This window comes from Contarinia nasturtii, unplaced genomic scaffold (genome assembly GCF_009176525.2).
Source record: "Contarinia nasturtii isolate CC-2019 unplaced genomic scaffold, AAFC_CNas_1.1 Cnas_scaffold_695, whole genome shotgun sequence".
Taxonomy (NCBI): domain Eukaryota; kingdom Metazoa; phylum Arthropoda; class Insecta; order Diptera; family Cecidomyiidae; genus Contarinia; species Contarinia nasturtii.
Window position 1 is genome coordinate 11,941,922 of NW_022198046.1, and position 15,814 is coordinate 11,957,735.

The window sequence follows — 15,814 nt, forward strand, 5'->3', positions numbered from 1 at the left end:
CTGCATTTTATTTGAAGCTATTTTTCTAAATAAATAAAATAATAAAAAAAAAACAGAATAATAAAAAAACAACTTAATCGAAGCAGTGGTTTGTTTGGCAAATTGTATTTAATCTTGCTATATTGCAAAACATTTAGACGAAATACAGAAAGACATATATATTATTTAAAAAAAATAAACTCATTTGGTTTTCATTCATATTATTCGATGTTACGCTGGAATATCATCGTTCGTTTTAATCAATTTAGTGTGAAATGTGACAAATCAATCAAATAAAAAAATGTAATTGTAGATTCGAAGTTGTCACGGCTTGATTGTGTGGATGGATTGCGATCGAGAAGGAGAAAATATTGGTTTTGAAATCATTGACACATGCAGAGCGGTCAAGCCAAATATCAAAGTGTTTCGGGCTCGCGCATGTGAATTAATTTGCCGTCATTTTTTATCATGTGTGATACAAATGATCGGCATGAACAAAATTAAATAAGTCGCCACTACTTGCTCAATTTCCATTGTATTTCAAATTGATTGGTGTGGACAATTCAACAATACCATAAAGTTCATTTTGAAGTGGTGTGTGAAATTTGATTTTTTTTTCTCTAATCCTAGACTGGTACTGGTAAAGAAATAAAAAATGAACGTTTGCATGAGAAAAAATATGTACTTTACGTACGTAATTTTTATTTTTCACAAATATTTTAATTTTTTTCAAGAAAGCTGATTTATTTCCATTGGCGCTGGCTATAAGATAAGAAATGAAAAAGACTCAATCATAGCTGGGCAGACAGAAGGGGAGGGGGGGGTGGCTTTGAAAACTATAATGAATAAGCAGGTGTCACTGGTCGAAGGGCTGACGTAATTGTTGGCTATAGCTTGCTTGAGGTGGATATTGCTGTTGTGGTGCATAGTTTGGGGGAGCGAAGTGAGGTTGTGATTCGTAATGCTCAGCGTGGTGGGCAGGTCCTATACAAACGAAAAATTATTTAATTAATACTGTTAAATTCTGGAGAAATTCAACAAAAAAGCCTTAGAGCAATCAAATAATCCTATCAATACTCTACTTTGATCTGTTTACCTTCTTTCTGATCCACAATTTGCCTGAGCTGCTTCGTTCTGGCAATAACCTAAAAAAAATTATTTTAATAAAATCAAATTTAAATAAATAAATAAATATTTACGCTTATTAAGGTGTTCCTTATATTTGCTCGAATGAATTCTAGGGTTTTTTCATCTCTTTTATAGTGGTGCTCAAAATTATTTGGTTTTTCAGCACTGCGTCAAGTTTAGTATTAACTTGTTCAAAGTTATCCATTATTATTCGGAATTCCATGCTTTCTGGAGACTAACATTCTCCAAGGACCATTATTATTTCAATGATAAATACTAAAAAATAAAAAAATTACAAGGTGTGTGATGATTTAATCATCTCGTTCAAATTCGATTCATTGCAATGCAATAATAAGATGGTGTGGTGCAAAGAAATTAACTCTTAAAAAAATAATTAAATGAAACGAAAGTATATCTTCTACTTATTCTGATGTAAATAAATTTATGCTTTATTAGAAATTATTTGCATTACGCAAACGTTTTCGAGCAACCGTGATGAGTAACAGGCTAACAATGAAACTGATTTACTTTTTGAAAAAACAATGTCAATTGTCTACTAAGTTTGAAAATGCAAAAATAAAGAAAATACTCGCTTTTACAATTATAGCTCGCCATGGATATTTCATGTGATTTTATATTTGATGTCATACATGCAATAGGATTTCATTTAAAAAATATCAGCTGTTTTCAAGTCAGCTGTTAGTTCGAATAGAGTTGATTGAACCTGTGTATTTTGAATATTCATACTGTTTGCACTTATCTTATAAATGTTAAAGTTTTCGGTGGCATTCAAATATCTTTGGTTTTGTACGTGTTTTAGGAGTCTAAAACCCGCTAATTTATGTCCATTATTAATAAAATGATCGGCTGCTGTTGATTTGCCAATTTCACGAAATTGTATAGGTTTATAATGTTCACCGTATCTAATACAAACCGCTCTGTTACATTGATCCGTGTAATTTTCTTCACAATCCGAACATAAAACCGAATATATGACAGACTTATCCAAATTTTCAAACTTGTCTTTGGCGTTACCAAATAAAGTTTTTAATTTGTATCCAGTACTATTCGATTGAATATTTTCGATGATGTACATGTATATCTGTGTTTGTTGGCTTTCTGTTGACATATCTCAACCAAATATTTGGAAAAATTGTACATTCATTCTTAACCCTTGTTTCAAATTCCGCCATAAAGCAATTGGCCGCTAATAACATTCATTTTCTGTACGAAAATATATACATGTATCATGTGCGAGCTGTATGGTACCATTGGTATGCTTGTGTGCGTTCAATTTCTTGAGACTGTGTACGAATAATATCGACGAAACGAATCAACAAATCGCCAGATAGAGAGAAATTCACAGTCGAAAAACGTCGTATAGCTTCGTTTATTTTATTTTTTCTTTGGTTAAAACGTTTTTCATATTGTGTGAAAAGTGTTTTTTATTTACGAAAAGTAAATGTTATAAGTAATTTTGTGTTTGTAAGAAATCAAATTCGATAGACTTTTCATCAAAATCAAGCGAATATATTATTTTGTTCGTTAGAATTGTGAGTGTTGGAAAAAATCCGACTTTGCCTTTGTGTGTTTTTTTGTTGTTTGAGTTTGTTTGCTAATTCACCATTTATTCTCATTTTTTTTATGGTTTAATTGAGTGAATGACAAAAAATATTTTTTGCTTGCATTGCATTGCAATTACAAAGCCCTGAGTCGGCTTAACATTTTTTTTTGTAAACATAAAAATATCAATTAATGCAATCATCTCTGAGACGCTATTTTATACTATGAAATTGATAATGACCCCTCGTGTGGCTGTTTCAATATATATGTGGAAGCGTTCGCCATTTTTTTTTCCAAACTAATGTTCGTCAATAAACATTCATTGAATCGTACTTTATCCGTACTGTAGCATCTAAACGGGATGCATTTGTTTTAAATGTTGCGATTGAATTTATAAGCGATTCCAAAGTGTTATTTGTCACTTGTACAATGTTATGCACATAGTAGCAGAATTGTTATGTATGAAATGAAGAAAATGTATGAACGACAGAGAAAGAGAGAAGAGTCAGTGAACTCCGGTATTCTACTTCGTGATGTTTCGGACTTTTCGGAAAAAATTGTATTGCTCAAGTGCCAAATATTTTGACAATTGCTCAATTGTTTCGCGGTTTTTTCACATGTTTTCTCGATTAAATAATTCAGTGCCTGTGTTCAGTGCTTGGTCAATATCAATTTTCATTTCTTAACACAGTATAATCAACAAATGTATGCGAGGCCTGAAAGTGATACATTGTAAATTGAACGATTTTCATTTCAAACCGAGCCTAAAACGTCTCGAGCGCCGCAGCTAAACGAAACACGTAAACTTTTACTATCAGGCAAAAACAAGCGCCACTGATATTGCTGCACAATTATATTGCTTTTGATCATATAAATCTAATTGGCACTTGATTTATTAGTCATGTACTGGAACAATAGACCGCACACACACTCACAACAAAGTCAAATGTCTGTATTGTTAAGCAAATATTGCAAAAATTTTCGTTCAAGTTCAAATTACAGTTGGACTTAATGAACGACTTGACCGAAGTAAAAGTTTTTATTGGGAGTTGAAAAATAACAGATAAATGCCGTTACACACATGCAATAAATCAACAAAATAAAACACTTTTCGATTGATAAAATGTGGCTCGATTTCGATAGATCTATAACTCTGTCAACACTCAATTAAAATAACTCAAATAAATTCAATAGCAATTACCTAACTTGAGAACTGCCATCCTGTCGCTTCAATGAACATAAATGAACTAAACGTTTTAAAAGAGAGTGTCGACGAAGCGATTGTGCTTCCAAAATGGCCCGTCGAGGAATTTACCGAATGGGTTTGTAGCGCCTGGGTTTTCCAATTGAACAAAGTAAAGATCCATATCGTGTTTTTAAGCCCCGAACATAATAAAAGCAGCCTGGAATGTTGAAAATTAAATACTTATTCTTTTGTGGGCCACCTTAATTTACATGTTCGGTTTCATTTTGAATTTTTGTTTTCACTGTTTAGATTGTGATTGACGCAAACATCAATCGCATCTAGCAGTTTGTGCGCGCGGAAATCATGATTGAATTATTGAGGTGCAGCAAAAACATGCAGCATACAAAATATTTCAAGCGAACGGTTTGATAAAATGGTGTGATGCAAAGAAATTAACTTTTAAAAAATAACAAACAAACAAACAAAGTCAAACATATTTGTTATTCGGAAGAGGAAATTCGCATATTTTAGAAATCCTTCAAACATGAATAATATTTCCACACAGTTTTTTTTCTTTCTCACTTTATTTATCAAAAAGCTAGTTTTCCCTTTGAAAACAGACATTGTTTCTGTTTCCAATTCAGTTTTTTTTGTTTAGCTGGACAAGATTTAGCTAGACAACGTAAACAACCACAGAGTCATGCTCATTCATGAAATTCTATTTGTGTGGTCAAGAGAGAAAACAAATAATCATTTGCAGATCGTTCAACTTTGTTTCCGCTTTTTTTTTAAATTTGTTATGGTTTTCGTTGGAACAGAGGTAATTTAATCCAGTTCAATGTATCGATTTTGATAAAATAAATCCGATTTATATAGATCTAGTTTTCATAAATAGTATATTTTTGCATTCTTGTGACTGGCGGTCTTTTACTTTGTAATTTTCCTTTTTGTAGTGCTACTTGGGTAATTCACAATAGCGGCAAGGAATTTGACAGTTGGTTTGGTGCACATAACCTCAAAATTTCAACGTCACTATAAATATGTGTTTACAAACAATCTGTTGATCGCATATTATTTCTATGTTACGCTGGAATATCATCGTTCGTTATAATCAATTAAGTGTGAAATGTGACAAATCATTTGTGAATGTGCGAAATTATTGTAAAACATCGGGAGCAATAATGAAATATTTGAATGTTGCTGAGAAAAATGATGCGGCAAAGTCGATTGCTGCACTTCTGTCAAATGGCAATTCAAGACGCACAGAAGGTTTATCGCCATTCAACAAACTCTATTCATTTCAAGTGAATTTCAAGGGAGCCCAGACAGACATGGTGATGACATCCGTATCTGGTCATTTACTATCATACGATTTCATCGATGTATACAAACAATGGCAATCATGTGATCCGATCAGCTTGTTTGATGCCCCCGTCGTCAAATTGTGTCCAGAAAATTATGTAAAAATCCAAAAGACGTTAGAACGTGAGGTAAGATTAAGATCTATTACTAAATTGATCATTTCATTCAAATAAAAAATTTATTTGTAGATTCGAAGTTGTCACGGCTTGATTGTGTGGACGGATTGCGATCGAGAAGGAGAAAATATTGGTTTTGAAATCATTGACACATGCAGAGCAGTCAAACCAAATATCAAAGTGTTTCGGGCTCGATTTTCGGAGATCACATCGGCCGCTATATATCGTGCATTGAACAATGTGTGCGAGCCTGATATTCGACAAAGTCAAGCTGTCGACGTTCGAACAGAGCTTGACTTGAGAATTGGAGCGGCATTTACACGGTTTCAAACTTTACGATATCAACGCGTTTTTCCAGCTATAATTGAAAAAAGGCTCGTTTCATACGGCAGCTGTCAAATACCAACATTGGGATTTGTGGCACGCCGCTTCAACGACATCGAAAAATTCATACCGCGATCATTTTGGAAGCTAAAATGTATGAGATGATATTCATTTTAAAATATTCGACGCTTTTTTCACTGCCACAGTCCATCTTTTTCTAATTGCTTACTGAATTCTAATCTAAATTGATTTTTGTTTTCAGTAACGCACACATTGAACGACTTAACAGTGGAATACAACTGGGATCGACATCGATTATTTGATAAAAACAGTTGTGAAGCATTTTTGATGATATGTCAAAGTGGACCCACCGCCAAAGTGGTGGAAGTAACACAAAAACCGAAAAATAAATGGCGACCTCAAGCGATGGATACAATTGAATTGGAAAAGCTTGGATCCCGAAAACTAAAACTGAGCGCCAAGGAAACGATGACAATAGCTGAAAAGCTATACAGTAATGGTATCATCAGCTATCCAAGAACTGAAACGAATATGTTTTCCGGTGACATTGATCTTAAGTAAGTACATTGTGATTTTTTGGAGATTCAAAAACTTCACCAAATGACATTTTACATTACAGAAAACTGGTAAATAATCATTTAAATCATCCAGATTGGGGCAATTTTGCACAGAGAGTAATTGATTGGAGTCCAAATCCTCGAAATGGCAAAAAATCGGATCAAGCGCATCCACCGATTCATCCACTGAAATTGGCGACAGGCATGTAGTTTGACATGTTTTATGAAGATTTTTTCTTTATAATCATCCAACTTTAGATTTGCAGGGCAATGAGAAACGCGTATACGAATTAATTTGCCGTCATTTTTTGGCCTGTGTGAGTAGAGATGCAACTGGTTCTGAAACGACAGTAAAAGCAGTCATTGCAAACGAACAGGTTAATTGAAGCACAAATACATCAGTCATAATTTGATTACTAAGTGCGGTTTTGCTTTATAGTTTACAGCAACTGGTCTCTGCATTCATGAGAGAAACTATTTGGATGTGTATATTTATGAAAAGTGGAATTCGAAAGAGATTCATAACTATCAGGTGGGCAACACATTCGAACCGACCGAACTATCGATGCCGGAAGGTTCCACATCGCCACCGAACCTACTTACTGAAGCTGACTTGATTGCGCTTATGGACAAAAACGGAATTGGAACAGATGCCACACACGCTGAACACATTAATACCATTAAAACAAGAGGTAATTCTTTGAAATGATTTGGCAATGTTGCACAATGGACTGCAATAGCCTCAATTACTGATTCGTCACCAATTTGATTCTTTTTCCACAGGTTATATTGGAGAAATTGAAAATGGTTACTTGGTACCGGGTACTCTCGGAATGGGTTTGGTTGAAGGATATGACTCAGTTGAATTGCCACTGGCTTATCCTGAATTAAGAGCAGGACTTGAAAGAGATTTGAAAAGTATTTGTACCGGTCACCGTAGACCAGACGAAGTGCTGCGAGAACAAATTGAGAAATACAAAGAAGCATATCGCGTAATAACAGACAGAATAGAAGCGATTGATGCTTCACTAGCAAACAGGTAAGAAATTCGAAAGAAACAAAAGAAGATTAAAACGATGTTTTATCTGAATGTTTTAAAATCAAAGATTACAAGCAGTGCCTCAAGCAGCACCAGCTGCAAATATGTCGGTGCCAACCATTGAGCCAATTTTCAAGTGTCCAAAATGTAATAAGTACTACATGTGCTTGAGAGCAAAGAAAGACAACAATGGATTTTTCTTCACTTGTATGGGCAAACCGGAATGTACTCATGTCATATGGCTGGCCGATGTGATTAAGGAAATTAAAATCGAAAACAATGAATGCAACAAATGCAGAAATGGCAACAAACAAATTGTGATAAAATTTAAGAGTAATAATATGTTGGCCATGCTCAATCCATCACTCATTGATGACAACGATCGATCGTATAAAAGTTGTATTTTATGCGACAGCAGTTTACGTGTTATATTAGATATAAATCCGTCAAGTCTTCGAGGAGAACCAAATCCAGCAAATCGAAGTCAAATAAATCGAACAACACCAACAAACCCAAGTACTTATGCACAACCACAAAATAATCAACCGCCAAGCAATAGACCGCCGTTGCCTAATCCACAACAAAATCAGACATTCAGAAGTCCAGGAAATGTTAAGTGCTCAGGATGCAATCAACCGGCAATATCGTAAGTATTATTTTTGTGAGAGCTCAAGGTGTCTTCAAATCTTTAAGATTAGATTACCCAGTAACTGCTGCTCACGGTAGTCATTCACCGGACTGGAAATAAACTAATGGCCAAGACGGCGCCAATCGATGTTAACCAGATACTGTGAACAGCAGCTGAAAAAAGGAGTTTTCAACGTTTCGATTAAAAATTAATGATTTTATTCCACAGATTGACAGTGAAAAAAGATGGTCCGAATAAAGGTCGACAGTTTTACAAATGCCCAAAGCAACCGGCCTGTAACTTTTTCGAATGGGCAGATGCATCACCACAAAACACATCATTCGCAGGACAACGATTTGGTTCTGGAGGCGCAAGCACGTCAACCAGCAATGTTACACGAAATCAAGGTGGAACTGGTCAAGGCCAAGCTCAAGGTACGACTTTCAAGGTTTTACAGCTGTTCTCAATACTTAGTATGCTTAAACAATTTCAATTTTTACAGCACGGAAACGTAAATGTGGAAATTGCAAACAGGAAGGGCACACACGGGTTAAATGCCCGCGGCTAAATCAGTTTAATTATTAAAAAGAATCGATCCAGTTTTTATTATTATACCAGTTGTATATACAGTCATTTTTGAAAAAAAAATCTCGTCGAAGTTATACCGAATGTTCGTATTTGCTCTGAACTGTCAAATACATGCAGCAGATTAAAATTTGATTTAATTGTTATTAGAATAATTTTCTTAAATAAACAGTTGATAGATTCAATGGAATAACCTACTTGCCTTTTATTTTTGTAATGAGGTTATTTAATACAGAATCGACTAAACGAAATTTTGAATGCGCCGCCATTTATTTGAATCGCATTCGGTGAGAGATTCATGAACTAGCACATTGACAATATGTCACGCATACATTCAATACCATGAAACATCTGTCTATTTTCTGTTGAATCACAGTATCAGTAGAAACGTCAACGTAAAACAATATACGAAGAAATCTTGTTCGTCGTCGTAGACAAAAAAAGGGTATAGATGTACATTTCGAGCGCAAAAATGAATCAACATCCGCAATAAATGTATAATTTTTCAAGGTTTAAGAAGCGTTCTTAAAATCTGATTGTAACATATAGTTGAAAATTAGATTGTAGTGCATAAGAACAAATAAATCATGCAGTTTAAGGTGAGTATATGAAAGACAAACGAATCTTAAGCATTTACGTAGCCAATTAATGATGTGTATTTGCACAGATTGTGCATATTGATGTGTCAATATTAAATGAAACGGTGAATTTTGTGCTAAATTTTCTCATTTTTATTCCAGTTAATCCTATTGTCGTTGTTTTGCATTTGTCAAAATGTAAATAAGGTGCTTACATTTTATGTTCCGGGCGTTGCTCCGGTTGAATTTGTCAAGGGTCAACCGATTATGGTGAAAGCAGTTAAAATGACCAGCACACGAACACAGCTGCCATATGAATATTACTCGTTACATTTTTGCTTACCGAAAAATGGTACGATTATTTACAAATCGGAGAATTTGGGTGAAGTATTGCGTGGCGATCGAATTGTAAACACACCGTATGAAGTACGAATGGCCGAAAATATAAATTGTAAATTACTCTGCAATCGAAAAGATCAACCATTGAATTGGAACAATGAACAATCGAGCAAAGTGTCCGAACGCATCCATCATGAATACTATGTGCATTTGTAAGTTGTTTAAATTTGGTGTCGGAGATACATGTCACAGATGAACTATAACAAATATGTTTTTTTCGATTGATTTTCTTAAGATTGGTTGATAATTTGCCAGTTGCGACGCGAGTGTTTAATCCGGAAACAAAAGAACTACAATTCGAACACGGCTATCGTCTTGGTCAAGTTGTAAAGGACAACACATACATAAACAATCATTTGAAATTCATATTGTCCTATCACATGCACACAAAGTAAGCTCTTATCTAAATTTATATTCCAGAACATATCATAAAAATTTTACGATTTCCGTTATGTTCACAGAGATAAGTATCGAGTAGTTGGATTCGAGGTGGAGCCAATGTCGGTTTCAGTGAGTGATATTAAATTCGAAGGCGATACATGCAATTTTCCAGACACATCAAAGCCACAAATTGTAAGAATTCAAGTAACAAATGATGCGAGAAAGTACATTCATGAATTGAATATAATTTAGGTGGTTCCGGATGCAAACAATCAACTATATTTCACATATTCGGTGGAATGGAAGGAGTCAGCTGTGAGCTGGGCATCACGTTGGGATACATATTTGGCCATGAGCGATGTACAAATTCACTGGTTTAGCATCATCAATTCGTTGGTCGTGGTATTTTTCTTGTCTGGAATTCTAACGATGATTATGATCAGAACATTGCGTCGAGACATCGCACGGTATAATACTGATGACAATTACGAAGACACATTGGAAGAAACCGGTTGGAAATTAGTTCATGGCGATGTATTTCGACCACCCAAACATCCGAGATTGTTTGCCGCCGTTGTTGGAAGTGGTATTCAAATATTTTTCATGGCACTGATTACGATCTGTGAGTATTTTGTTACTTGATCTCTCTATCAAATGATACGAAAAAAATCATGTCTTTCTTGTATGTTCAGTTGTTGCTATGTTGGGCATGTTGTCACCAGCATCACGCGGCGCTTTGATGACATCGGGCATCTTTTTGTACGTAATTATGGGCTTAATCGCTGGTTACTTTTCTGCTCGTTTGTATAAAACAATGAAGGTAACATTGAAACAGAAAATAAGGTGCTCAGAAGTAAAGAAACTAATCTTGAAATGATTTTCATAATGAAGGGCCGTGAATGGAAGCGGGGAGCATTTTTAACAGCAACACTATATCCAGGAATTGTATTCGGAACGTGCTTTTTCTTGAACTTTTTCATTTGGGACAAGCATTCAAGCGGCGCCGTTCCATTTAGTACAATGATTTCGTTGTTGTGTTTATGGTTCGGAATTTCGGTGCCATTAGTGTATTTGGGCTACTATTTTGGCTATCGTAAACATCCGTATCAACATCCAGTTCGAACAAATATGATTCCACGGCAAGTGCCGACACAACAATGGTACATGAGTCTACCGCTTTGGTAAGTTGTCAATGAACTACGCAAATGCATGGTTTAGAAGTGTTTTTCCAAATGTTCGTGTTATTTCATTTGATTTCAGTGTGATGATGGCTGGAATTTTACCATTTGGAGCCGTATTCATTGAATTGTTCTTTGTATTCACCGCCATTTGGCAAAATCAATTCTACTATCTGTTTGGATTCCTTTTCTTGGTGTTTTGCATTTTGGTAGTGAGCTGTGGCCAAATTTCTATCGTTATGACGTATTTCCAGCTATGTGGAGAGGTACGTTTTTACCAGAGATTGTATTCGATTCAAGATGTCTGAAAACATCATGGATTGTTCCTCTGAGAAGTAGGAATGGTGAGGAGGAAGAGATCGCTGTAGAGGATCACCTCTTTAAGAAAAGAGAAACATGTTTTTATCCAAAAAAGAAATTTTTATGAAAAAAGATAGTTTTTTTCACCAAAAAATACTTTCCCTCTTTAGCGCTCTCCTCTTTCTCACTTTCCTCCCCACCGTTCCTCCTCCTGATGTATATGTATTATATTACTGGTTTTCACTGAACAAATATGAACTTTACTTATCTAACGTGTGTTTTTATTGCAGGATTATCGGTGGTGGTGGCGATCATTCATGGTGTCCGGTGGATCAGCTGTCTATATTTTTGTGTATAGCATATTTTACTTCTTCACAAAGTTATCGATTACAGAATTCATACCGACTCTACTCTATTTGGGCTATACGGGTAATTAAATTGATTTGTTTATTCACTTTCACTCAATTCTAATCAATTCTGATGTTACTTTTATAGGTTTGATGGTTCTCACATTCTGGCTGCTAACTGGATCAATTGGATTCTTTGCCGCATATAGTTTCATTCGTAAAATTTACGGAGCAGTCAAAATCGATTAAATGTTCAAGAGACATTCTTTTCATTCAATTTGCAATCAAATAGTTTACTTTATGTATGAAGCAGTTTCAACATTCTCACATTGGAATTGAGAGCTTACATCATTTATTTTTCTTGTTCTCTAATACTGATCATTTTAGTTAATAAGTTTAAGTAAAAAGGAAAGAAAAGAAAAATCTATAGCATTCGTTTAAGGCGCATATTAATATAATCGATAAAGTGTGATTTAAAACGGAAAAGTTTAAAACAGTTTATTGTAATAATTTGTGACCAATATGGAGTATACTAATTCATAGCTAATCTGAGAGACAAACCCATAAGATTTATAATTTGTCTTTCCATTTCCAAAACTGAATTTAATGAAAATAAGAGTTTCATTCAATTTGTTATGCTATGCCAAGTTGAAGATGAATAATAAAGAAATTTTTAATAAACGAATTCGTTGAATCTTCTTTTTTTTACTAAGATACCCATAAGTATTATTAATATTTTTTTCAGGTGGTTTCTATCCTGCACAATTTTAATGGAAATTATTTGACGTCCACATAATACTAAATAAGTTTAAAATGAATTTAGTTTGGAGCCACACATTTGTTGTAAAAGTTTAATCGGTCACCGTTTTTTTAATTTTCTCGTGAATTAAATTTTACATCAAACGATATATAATAAATGCATGTCGTGGATCACAGTGCGGAAAAGTTCATCTTACGGACGTAAGACATTTTATTTAGTTTGAGCTCGCATTTGGTTGGAATGCTTTTTTCAATATAATGTTTTATCATATATAATTTTTTTCTTTTTTTCATCATTTTACAAATTTTTACTGATAAAAAAGAACTTTGTTGTTTCTAAAGAGTTTTTTGTATTTTTAAGTTAAAAGTTTGCTGAGTTGTTCGTTATTTTATTAATGTTGCATAATTTAGTGATTGACTTTTAAATGGCGCATTCGATGATAATTGAGGTTCTCCGTATGATCGATCCAAATTCCTTGGTTAGAATTTTTAAACAAAACGGAAATAAACAAAAATTAAATAAATCTGATAAATAAAAATTAACTAAACATTTATATAAATTGATTATTTGAGGTATATTCTATTTATAGTACTATTTGTTTGTATTACAGAAAATAATTGATGAAATTAAAAATAGGATGTGCATGTTTACACAAAGCGTATCATATCGATCATGGTTTCAATAAAAACAACAACTTTTAAGACTGGAAATTTTTCACAATATTACATTTGCGAATGGAAATTTTTTGAACATCACTATTCGTTGTTCGTCATATTGAATTAAGTTGAAAATAATTATTCATACGTGATTTGTGTCGATTAAATTTAATCACAAGGACAATCACTGTAATTATCGTGGCAATTTCCCGAATCGGAAGCGATATTTAAACGAAGATTTTCAAATACAAAAATTAAATCAGTTTCATCCGAATAGAAGTAACAAACTCTGTGAACATAAATAATAAATATTTGAAAATATAATGAAGTGTCTGCTAAAAATAGTTGTTATAATATTTGTTTTGAAAGGAAGTAACATTTCTGTTACTAACGGTCTATATTTGCTGGGTGGATCAGATGACGTTGATTTGATGTCCAATACGTCGGACATATTGAGTAACTACTGTGAAAGTTGCAAATGGGGTAAAAGCAGAGCCGAGTAATTTTATCAAATAAACTAATATTGAATCCATACATATTTCAGGTGTGGCATTGCTTAATCGTTATTTAAAGGCCGGCGAGAGTGATGAGCGAATTTTAACAATTGGAATTAAATTATGCATCACTTTAAAAATTCAAACGCCGAATGTTTGTGAATTAGGCATCCGTTTATTCGGCCAAGAGATTATACGGCTGGCTAAAATAGTGAATATGACCTCATCTGAAGTGTGCTATTTTATTCTGGATGATATGTGTGAAGAAAGTGTTGTAAATGAGAGACATACATGGAATGTTTCACTTAAAACATTGCCAAAGCCAAAAGTTAGGGAAATTCCATTGCCAAAAGAAAATGCACCAAAACTAAAAGTTTTGCATATCTCCGACACACATATGGATCCACTGTATTTAGAAGGTTCTAATGCAGCCTGCAATGAGCCGTTGTGTTGCCGTGAAACCGACGGCCAAGCAAATTCAACTTATTCCGCCGCAGGGAAATGGGGCGATTATAGATGTGATTTACCAACACGAACTATCGAACATTTTTTGAATCACATTATGGAAACACATAAGGTAAACCTATTTATAGAAATGAACCATGATCTCGCAAATGTCAATACTCTAATATTACTTACAGGATATTGATTACGTAATTTGGACGGGAGATGTCGTGCCACATGACGTGTGGATTCAAACAAACGTAGAATTAATGAATGTCATCGAAGAAACTATCATATTGGTATCCGAAAAACTGCCAGGAATAAAAGTTTTCCCAGCAATCGGCAATCATGAACGAGCACCAGCCAATTTGTAAGCGACTGCATTTTTTCAATAATTATTGAATTTTTAATCGTTAGTTTTTCAGTTTTCCAACATCAAATCAAGATAGTTCGATATCTTTATTTTATAACGATATCGATACACTGTGGAGTCGTTGGTTATCAATAAATACCTCACGAACGTTGCGAAAAGGAGCGTTTTATTCAACATTAGTACGACATGGTCTTCGAATAATCTCGTTAAATATGAATGTTTGTTCCAATTTGAACTTTTGGCTGCTCACGGAGTCAAAAGATCCGTCCGAAGAATTAGAATGGCTCATAAATGAACTGCAATCGGCCGAAAATGCCAATGAGAAAGTGCATATAATCGGGCACATTCCACCAGGCAATCAAGACTGCTTGAGAATATGGTCTCACAATTATTATGACATTATAGCACGATTCGAGAATACTGTTGCTGCTCAATTTTTTGGACACACACATTTTGACGAGTTTGAAGTATTTTATGACCCAAAAAACTTAAGTAATCGTCGTTCTTTATTTTACCCATAATTTCTAATTTTCCGGCCTTTAATTAATATTTTTTTTTCTTTTTTCAAATAAAATTTGCACACAGGTCGTGCAACAAATATTGCATACGTCGGTCCATCGCTGACTAGTTACTGGGATCTGAATCCCGGTTATCGAATTTATTATATTGATGGTGATCACAATGATACAACTCGAATGGTTGTCGACCATGAAACGTGGATTTTGGATTTAGAAGAGGCCAATATTCTCAATAATCCAATTTGGCGAAAATCTTATTCAGCAAAACATGCATATTCGATGAAAGGGCTACGACCGATCGATTGGGATGGTCTTATCAAACGAATGGAAAATGATGATGACTTATTTGATTTGTACTTCAGGTATTGAAATCCCCTCTATTCGCTTGTTCATTAATAAAAGTGTTCAACACACGAATTTTGTCATCCTTCGTCTCACTCTTAATGTCCGTAGTTTTAAACAATGAATCGATTATTTTGTTTATTTGTGCCTACAGAAATTATTGGAAACAATCACCATTTCGACCCGAATGTGATACTGAGTGCAAAAGAGACATATTGTGTCAGGCCAAAAGTGGACGTAGCCATGATAAATCACATCTCTGTCCAGATTTAAAAACAATACCACATGAAACCGGCCCAGATTTGACCCCAATGAATGCACATGCAGAACCTTTGCAACAATTAAGCATAGTTTGTATTTGGATTTATAGTCTTTATGTTTTGACGACGATATGCTGCCGTTTTACTTAACTTCAAAATATGATTCAAATTTTTAATTTTTAAAAAATTAACCACAAATTAATAAGACTTACATTTTTGCGTGTATAATTCGAATCGTTTTTTTTTTTTGTAAATAAATAATTTAAGAGAAAATCTTCAGTCAATAAAGTTGTCTA

The 15,814-nt window shown here is 34.2% G+C and overlaps 3 protein-coding genes and 1 long non-coding RNA gene across 6 annotated transcripts; 3 read left to right on the forward strand and 1 right to left on the reverse strand.

Moving 5' to 3' along the window:
- The first annotated feature begins 200 nt into the window (after nt 1-200).
- LOC116341357 (DNA topoisomerase 3-alpha) lies at nt 201-8,681 on the forward strand. Of its 3 annotated transcripts, none has more exons than XM_031768363.1 (11): nt 2,493-2,565; nt 4,810-5,346; nt 5,407-5,812; nt 5,921-6,236; nt 6,299-6,438; nt 6,495-6,613; nt 6,676-6,928; nt 7,020-7,275; nt 7,343-7,921; nt 8,132-8,337; nt 8,406-8,681. In XM_031768363.1, exons 2-11 carry the CDS (start codon nt 4,936-4,938, stop codon nt 8,486-8,488), a joined length of 2,769 nt encoding a protein of 922 aa, XP_031624223.1. In that variant the 5' UTR covers nt 2,493-2,565; nt 4,810-4,935; the 3' UTR covers nt 8,489-8,681. The 3 variants fall into 3 exon arrangements, with proteins under 3 accessions (XP_031624224.1, XP_031624223.1, XP_031624222.1); XM_031768362.1 differs by lacking the exon at nt 2,493-2,565 and adding an exon at nt 4,483-4,676; XM_031768364.1 differs by lacking the exons at nt 2,493-2,565; nt 4,810-5,346 and adding an exon at nt 201-372 and having other exon boundaries at nt 5,487-5,812.
- On the reverse strand, nt 699-1,324 carry LOC116341360. Its single transcript, XR_004201150.1, has 3 exons — nt 1,179-1,324; nt 1,076-1,124; nt 699-963 (listed from the first exon to the last, which is right to left on the reverse strand). It is a non-coding gene; the product is annotated as an uncharacterized LOC116341360 (long non-coding RNA).
- Nucleotides 8,682-8,877: 196 nt separating the features above from the next.
- Nucleotides 8,878-12,356, forward strand: LOC116341358 (transmembrane 9 superfamily member 4). The gene is made up of 10 exons (XM_031768366.1): nt 8,878-9,087; nt 9,229-9,617; nt 9,701-9,856; nt 9,927-10,038; nt 10,099-10,468; nt 10,539-10,666; nt 10,738-11,027; nt 11,107-11,290; nt 11,615-11,753; nt 11,820-12,356. The coding sequence occupies exons 1-10, from the start codon at nt 9,076-9,078 to the stop codon at nt 11,918-11,920; spliced, it is 1,881 nt and encodes a 626-aa protein (XP_031624226.1). The 5' UTR covers nt 8,878-9,075; the 3' UTR covers nt 11,921-12,356.
- A 1,004-nt stretch (nt 12,357-13,360) lies between these two features.
- Nucleotides 13,361-15,704, forward strand: LOC116341359 (sphingomyelin phosphodiesterase-like). Its single transcript, XM_031768367.1, has 6 exons — nt 13,361-13,570; nt 13,632-14,158; nt 14,223-14,395; nt 14,451-14,890; nt 14,984-15,278; nt 15,413-15,704. Exons 1-6 carry the CDS (start codon nt 13,411-13,413, stop codon nt 15,666-15,668), a joined length of 1,851 nt encoding a protein of 616 aa, XP_031624227.1. The 5' UTR covers nt 13,361-13,410; the 3' UTR covers nt 15,669-15,704.
- Nucleotides 15,705-15,814: the final 110 nt, after the last annotated feature.